Source organism: Pituophis catenifer, unplaced genomic scaffold, assembly GCF_029215685.1.
Source record: "Pituophis catenifer annectens isolate HBS135680 unplaced genomic scaffold, rPitCat1.0.hap2 SCAF_8, whole genome shotgun sequence".
Taxonomy (NCBI): Eukaryota; Metazoa; Chordata; class Lepidosauria; order Squamata; family Colubridae; genus Pituophis; species Pituophis catenifer.
In genome coordinates, this window is record NW_027256888.1 from 38,430,363 (window position 1) to 38,438,744 (window position 8,382).

At 38.6% G+C, this 8,382-nt stretch overlaps 1 protein-coding gene across 1 annotated transcript; it reads left to right on the top strand.

Annotated features, from left to right (window-relative positions):
* The first annotated feature begins 503 nt into the window (after positions 1-503).
* On the top strand, positions 504-5,684 carry ING2 (inhibitor of growth family member 2). The gene is made up of 2 exons (XM_070948895.1): positions 504-747; positions 3,692-5,684. The coding sequence occupies exons 1-2, from the start codon at positions 504-506 to the stop codon at positions 4,360-4,362; spliced, it is 915 nt and encodes a 304-aa protein (XP_070804996.1). The 3' UTR covers positions 4,363-5,684.
* Positions 5,685-8,382: the final 2,698 nt, after the last annotated feature.

The window sequence follows — 8,382 nt, forward strand, 5'->3', positions numbered from 1 at the left end:
CAGTGGCCGGCACGTGCTTCGTTTCTACGGCGTTGTTACCGCCCATCTCCCCGACCGGAGAAAGAGTGGGAGCGGCCTAGGGCCGGGAGATAGCACGTTTCCTTGGGACCCGGCAGAGTCTAATTCTGACTCGGTCTCTTTAAATGAAATCCCGCCTTTCCCTCCCGCCCCGTTTGTCTTCTGACGTCCCACCAAGCTGGACCAATGGCATAGGTCGTAAGGGGAAGGCGGGAGAATGTGAACCGGCCGCACCTTATAAGGACAGGGCCTTGCGCATGCGTACTCTGCGGATCGAAGGGGGTGCGAGGAAGGAAAAAGAGGCGGGGAGTTCCAAGTGAGACAGGAGAGCATTTCTCTTAGCCGCCGCCCCCCCCCCCCGCTTCGGCCGATTAAGGACGCAGCCACCTGAGAGTCTCCCTCACTGCCCCCTTTCCTCCCTTCCTGCCCTGGAGCGATCCGAGCGGGCTGAACGAAGAGGGAAGGGGGTGTCACGTCCGGTAACGATGTTGGGGTCGCCGGGGCAACAGCCCGGGGGGGCGGGGTCTGGGGCGACGGCCGGGGCAGCTGCCGGTTCTGCTGCCCCTGCCGCCGGCGGGGCCGGGGGCATCGCCAGCTTCCCGTGCGGAGGGGCGTCTGAGAAGCTGTTGGCGCGCTACGTGCAAGACTACCTGGAGTGCGTCGAGTCGTTGCCGCTGGACATGCAGAGGTTGGCCTCGCTTCTGCGCGAGATGGACACGCGCTGCCGTGGTGAGCAAGAGGGGCGCGAGCGCGATTGGTAAAGGGGAGGGGGGAGGCGGCGGCGGGGGTTGCGCCGATGACGGGCGCTGGCAACTGATTATGGAGACTGCTTCTCCCCTCCGCTCAGTCGGAGCGCTCTTCCTCCTGAAGAGGAGGGGCGATCTCCTTCCCCTCCTCCCGACTCTGGGTTGGGGGGGGGGCAGAAAAAAATGGCCACCCTTCTTTTGCCCTCACCCCACCCTAGTAGGGGGGGAAGAAGCCGGCCCGAAGAGGCTCAGTTTAGGCCCCGAGGGAGCGCGAGGTGGGTGGCTCCGGCTTCTGGCGGCTTCTGACGGTCGCCTTGCTTTGCCGCGCTCACGCGGGCCCCTGTCAAGGTCCCGCGAGTGAGGCGGAGACGAAGAGGCATGTTGCCTTGTTTGGGATGATGCTCCGGATGTGACAAATACGTGAAAATGTATCGTTCGGTAAGATCTTCCCTCCGTAGGCGGTGATGTTTCAGAGCTGGGGATAAACATAATGCTGTTTCAGCAGTTGTAGGGGAGTAAGTAAGGTGACTCTTTTCTTTTTTCTTTTCTTTTTTTTCTTTTTTGGCTAATCATTTGGGTGCCAATCTTGAGAGAACGTAAGTTTCCCAAGTCACTTGCTGCTAGGTAGTTTTTTACTTGCCTCAGAGTAGTACAAGTGTATATAGTCCTTTAGACCAGGGGTCTCCAACCTTGGCAACTTTAAGCCTGGTGGACTTCAACTCCCAGAATTCCCCAGCCAGCTTTGCTGGCTGGGGAATTCTGGGAGTTGAAGTCCTCCAGGCTTAAAGTTGCCAAGGTTGGAGACCCCTGCTTTAGACCACCATAGAATGCAGGAAAGATAATGTTACTTAAATAATGTTACTTGAATCCTTTCCCTTTAAACATTATTTAAATATAATGCCCAATTGTATAGGTCAGGGGTGGGCAATTGTGGCTCTTTTACAACCTGTGGACTTCAACTCCCAGAATTCCTGAGACAGCCAGCTGTCTCAGGAATTCTGGGAGTTGAAGTCAACAGGTTGTAAAAGAGCCACAATTGCCCACCCCTGGTATAGGTAGACCCAGGTACACGTGTTTTTATTATGAATTATATATGCTCTTCGTTAGTACATCAGTAGTGACAGAGAAACTAGTACATTTTTTTTCTTTTGGGAAAGGAGGGGACTGGACTCCTCCGCATTTAAACACATTGATTATGGAACATTTGACCCAGATAACCGGAAGTGCAGGTCAGTCAAGGGAAAGGAAGGTGTTGGACTTTTTTTTGAAGTGAGAATTGCTTTGGGAGAGAAGCACACAACAGACCAATTTATGAAAGAGTCTTACTGAGTTTAGCAGCATTTACACTAGACAAATGTTGAGGATTGTCACACTAAACTTTTTTGTAGATAGTTGGATATAATTTTACCATGGTTTTGAATTGGCGCTAGCCTACTCTCAGCCTACAGGGTTGCTGTTGTGGGAAATTGAAGGTGTGGTGCCATGCATGGCACACCATCTTCAGATCCTAAGAAAAAGATAGATATAAATCAAATAAAAAGCATTTTTGGTTTTCCTTAGTATTTTAGTTTTGTGACCAGGAATAAGGCAATTTTGGCAAATAACTACCCTGTCAAAGCTTTTGTTCCTGTTTTCTTTCTAAAAGATGCTGCAATTGACTCCCTAATGAAACTTTATATTGGAGATAATAGATAAATTATTTAAATGTTATTTAGATTAGATTCTACTTTGCTAGTATTTAGATTAGAACATCAAATATATTTAATAAATGTATATGGGGTTTGTTCTTTTGTTTCATTAAAAAGAAATAGAATTTCAAAATACAAAATTGCAGGAAAAAAATATGGAAAGCTATAAAAACAAACAAAAAAGAACAAAGTGGTGATATGCGTCACCTATTGATCAAATATCAAACAGATTTCTAAATCTGTATTGGGAAAAATATGATTGATTAACATCAAAAAATGTCATAAAATCTCTGCCACAAAAAACTTAATTCATCATTTTTATTAATTGGTAAAATTGCCTTTTCAAAATGAGTAATTCACATATCTTTCAAATCTTTAATATCAAGAATAACTACAATTTCTCAAAATAATTCTCTTAGGAAGAGCCCAAGCCCATAATAATCATTATTTCACAAAAAATAGTCTTAATTCCAAAATTTCAGGACATACTTTAACATCTTTAATAATAATAAAAAAATCCCAGTAATTCACAGGATCAAATTCTATGAGTGAAATTTTTTATATTGCCAGCAGAGGAAATCTGATATGCATCCTTTCAAATATGTTCTTTGGGTTGTCTAATAAATTCAAAATAGGATCTTTTAATGAATACATTTAATGGACTGAAACAATTTTAAATGAAATGTTTTTAAGATCTGTAACCATTGATATTCCAGCATGGAATGTTTATATTCTTTAATTTCGGTTTTGGTGCTATATGTTAAAAAATGCACAATCTTTATGATTTTTTTTTAATCCCGAAGGTTTGTTATTTTGTAAAATTGTAATCTCAAATGTGCAGTCTATGGACAATATGTGGCCCCTTGAGTAATTTTCTGCAACACAAAACATTAAGCCTTGGGAAGCATAATCTCACATCTGATGAGGGGTGTCCCAAAATAATGTGGCATGACTCCTTTCCCATATTCAGTTGAGTTAACAAGTAACACAAAAGCAAAGTTGACTGAGTAATAAAGGAGCATACTGGTTCATTGGCTCAAAAGCAATTTAAAGTGCCTCACCGCTCTATAGCAGGACATCAGCTGCCAGAAGTAGAATAGCAGTTTGCTGATTTTGTCAGGTACTGTAGAGCTAGCTCTGGCTTATTACTATAATTTACATTTTATATGTAATATTCATAAAATAGAAAACAATGATTTGGGAACTTTGATCTTATATTCTTGTGATGCTTTTTAACAGAAGCTTTGAAAGAAATTGATGAGGTGTATGAAAAATACAAAGCAGAAGATGATCCTGCACAGAAAAAGCGTTTGCAGCAGTATCTTCAACGGGCTTTGATCAACAGTCAAGAACTTGGAGACGAAAAAATCCAAATAGTTACTCAGATGCTTGAATTAGTGGAAAACAGAGCCCGGCAGATAGAATCCCACTCTCAGTGCTTTCAAGATCTGTCAGATACTGAAAAACCTATTGAAAAGTCCAAACAGGATCCATGTCAACCAGAAAGATCTTCACGAAGACCCCGCCGACAACGTACTAGTGAAAGCCGTGATATATGCCATATAGCCAATGGAATTGATGAGTATGATGACCAGCCACCTAAAGAAAAAAGATCCAAATCTGCTAAAAAGAAAAAACGCTCTAAAGCTAAACAAGAAAGGGAAGCTTCACCAGTAGAATTTGCAGTTGACCCTAATGAGCCAACTTACTGTCTCTGTGACCAAGTGTCTTATGGAGAAATGATAGGCTGTGACAATGATCTGTGTCCCATTGAGTGGTTTCATTTTTCATGTGTCGGACTCACTTATAAACCAAAGGGAAAATGGTATTGCCCAAAGTGCAGAGGAGACAATGAGAAGACTATGGATAAATGTACAGACAAATCCAAAAAGGATAGAAGATCAAGGTAGTAAATGCTCTAGTGCACAGACAGCTGTGTGGTTTCTATAAAACTATTTAATAAGCAGATTAGTATTTTAGAATAATGCATAAAACTATGCAATAATTTTTAAGATGTACAATATTATTGGAATGTTCACAGATGTTAATACTTTTTTCTGCTTTTGAATATTCTGCACTAAACCAAAATTTCCAAGCAGGGTCACATGGGAGTAGCACAGAAGGAATTTAGGAATTCCAGATTCCTTGCTCTTTTTAATTGTGGAATTATGATGAGGTATGAAGAGGAAAGATTGGAAAGATAATCATGTTAAAACTGATTTGTAACAATTGTTGTGATTGTAAATTTAGTTGAGTATAGCACATTTTGTTGAGAACATGTTAGTTCTATGATGCTTTTAGTCTTCAGAACTCTAAAGATAATATTTGAATCTATTGCCAAACTTTAAATTTTAAGCCTTTGAAAATATAAAGCCAGTTTTTCTTCGTGTCTTCCATGTGATCTATCTATATGTCATTAACTTATTTTATATTAATTTTGTGGTGAGTTTATAAGTCCGTTTAAAGAAAGTATATTAAACAAATACTGGAAGAGTTGCAATCAGCATTAATTGCAGTCCTAAACTGAACTATTTGTTCTCACTATGCTCAGTCCTTTTGTGACATCTTGTTCATAATTCCTTGGATGTTTAAAAAAAAGTATGTAATCATGTTGCAAAATTTAGATATACAAAGAATACATAAATACTGTAAGATCAGTTTGTGAAGTAAGCTTGACTGGTCTTAATATTTTATTTTATTTTGCTTTACAGGCTCTAAGGGCTGAGCAAAGAACATTCATAGGAAAAAGTTGTTATTCTCTAGAAGAGTAGTCCTATAGGCATAGAGAGAACGTACATCTGAAATATAGCAACTCTTAATGAAGTAATTTACATTAAGAACAATGGCATTTCTTTGAAACAATTAATAACTAAAAGTATCCCCAAGCTAAATATTTCTTTAATGGAACAATTTTGAAATTGATGATATACAGCTGTAGTCATTTGACTGCCTAACTTAATGCCATATACTATTTTACCAGATACTGATCTTATTTTTCTCTAGAAAATTAGAGTACTGTATTTTATTTATTAGACATTACAGACTCCATGTAAGTAAACCTATTGTAAAGTAAAAAGAAAAGCAGGCCAACAAAAAGTTCCAGTATTGAATTCCTGTAGTGTGAAATAACATTTGGCCATTTCTTACATTTTGAGTGAGGTTTGAAAAAAAAGCTTGGATACTACAAAAATTTCAAATTAATTTAAATATTCAAAAATGGTTATTTTGAAAGCATGGCAGCACAGCTGCATTATGCGAACTAAAGATATTCAGCCATTTAACTAGAAATTGTTTTACTACGTAAGGATTGGATTATTTCATATGGCTGTTATATCTATGCTGAATCTGAAATTGTGTCTTATGAATTAATTGTATCCACTAAACTGACCACAAGGTATGTCATGGTCAAATGGCATTGTCTTCTTCTATAAATATCATGTCTTACCTTGTTAGGGGGACACTAATTGCACATTCATAATATAGCTATAATATGTTTTAATTTGAATATCCCCCCCCCCCATAGTTCTGCAATGGGCAGTTTAAAGGAAATTCTAATTTACTAATATGCTTCTGTAGTTGCTACTTCTTACTTTTCTGGATGATCCAAGGAAAGAAATCACACAGTAATTTTATGATTGTGTGTAAAATTTCGAAGAATGTTAACTTTAATTGACTAATATGTGCACTACAACATCATTACCATAAAACAAACTACTTACATAGTCATAGCTGTTTGTGGACACAATACTTCTGTACCCAGAGAATGATGTGCATTAACTTCTGATAAAAACAGCCACAATACCAGTGTCTCTACTTTTGAGAAAAACTGATTCTTAGTCAACTATATTAGTAAAATTATAATGCTTCCTATTTTGAGAAACTGTATTATTGCTACGAAGTTCTGTTTTGATTTTTTTTTTAATATAATTTTGCTTGATATAATATGACAATCTCCTTGGTTCAAAATTTATAAGCATAAGCACATGGAAATTAGAAATGTGCCACCAGAATGTATCAGCTACTTGGATCTAATATTTTGCATGCTATGATTTATGAATAAAAAATACTGGTTGTAAAATTGTATCTGAATTTTCCCCCAGTTTTTTCTATCATGCATTCATAGGCTGGAATCCAAAGAACTTCTGTATACAGAAGGTATCTTTCTAAATTTGTATAAACAGATTGCTAGGATTTTTTTTAATAAGTTCTCTTTGGCATATAAAATACAGTTAAGCATACTGTAGGATGTGTCTAGCTTGGAATGGGATTGAAAAGTAAAATTCTAGATAGGATATGACATGGTAATATGAAATGCATGTATTATATTATTCTGTGTCTGATGACATCTTGAACAATAATAATACATTGTTAAAGCATGAGTGAAACTAGCATTTTGTATGAGTATTGAAGTTTTCCTTAATTGTTACTACGTTACATGCACACTCATTTCAGGTTTCATAAATCTTATTGACAACCTGCAACAGTCTTATACATCAGAATGAAAAGAGTTCTTATGTGAAGTGTTATTTCTTTCTAATTCTCCAAATTTAACCATGTATCTTATAAAAAGTTAAAGGTAAGAATAGTCAGAAATTGCAGTTTACGTAACATATATTCTGTTGCATCACACAATATAATACCTAAAACTTATCTCTGCAAGTTTCAATATAATCAAAAAGAGTATTAATGAGCAATGTTTAACATGACTAAAAAGGGAAGTTGCCTCACAAAATGGGCTAATAGTAATAGTATCATTAACTTGTTTTATAGTTGATATCAAAAATAACTGGCACCTTTTCCTCTTGCAGAGAAAATACATGTCTATGTTTCCCTACAAAGCCAGTGTTTAGTCTCTTCTGCTGGCCAAAACTATTGACACCCTTGTTTTAGTAATTACAAGAATCTGTTAAATCATACATCAAAGTGTCCATTGTTTGAACTGTCATGGTGAATGGCATTTACTTTGTCAGTTTCAACTTACTTCATGGCAAATTGGAATTCTTGGGAAAAAGTAAGGAGTAGCAATACTTTTGGATGCATCTGTGATTTCTAAGAGTTGCATGAATCATTTCATATGATGAATATTATATTTTATATAATATTATATAAAACAATATAATGTTGTGAGATGTTAAGTATTTTCTTAGCATGGCTATTTCCAATTGAAAAAATAATATTGAAAAGAGCTGTGGTAATGCAGTGGTTAGAGCAGGGGTGTCAAACTCAAGGCCCGTGGGCCGGATCTGGCCCATGGAGTGCTTAGATCTGGCCTGTAGAGCCGCCCTGGAAACAGTGAAGGACTGGCCTGCAGTGCCTCTGCCAGCGAAAACGGAGCTTGGGAGCGCTGCACACAGGTCCTCCCAAGTTCCGTTTTCACTGGCAGAGCATTGCGGGAGGCTGTCACAGTCGAAAACGGAGCTCAGGAGCCTATGGCAGAGTGCTTGGGCCCCCACAGGCCCCCACAACACGAGTGACATTGAACTGGCCACTAGTCAAACACAACTCTGATGCAGCCCTCAGTGAAATCGAGTTTGACACCCCTGGGTTAGAGTGCAGTGCTGCAGACTACTTCTGCTGACTGCCGGCTGCCTGCAATTTGGCAGTTCAAATCTCACCAGGCTCAAGGTTGACTCAGCCTTCCATCCTTCAGAGGTCGGTAAAATGAGGACCCAGATTGTTAGGGGCAATATGCTGATTCTGTAAACCACTTAGGGCTGTAAAGCACTGTGAACAGGTCTAACAGCTATTGTTATATATATAAAATGTTCTCTAAATATAACTTCATAATTAAATTGTTACTCATTGTTTCTATGCTTTGGCTAAAATTAAAATGTCTCAAAAAGCTGGAAGATTAAAATAAACAGACTTCTCCAACAAATCCTAGAGAAACATCACAAAAAAAAAAATATCCAGGTATATAAATTGTGGAA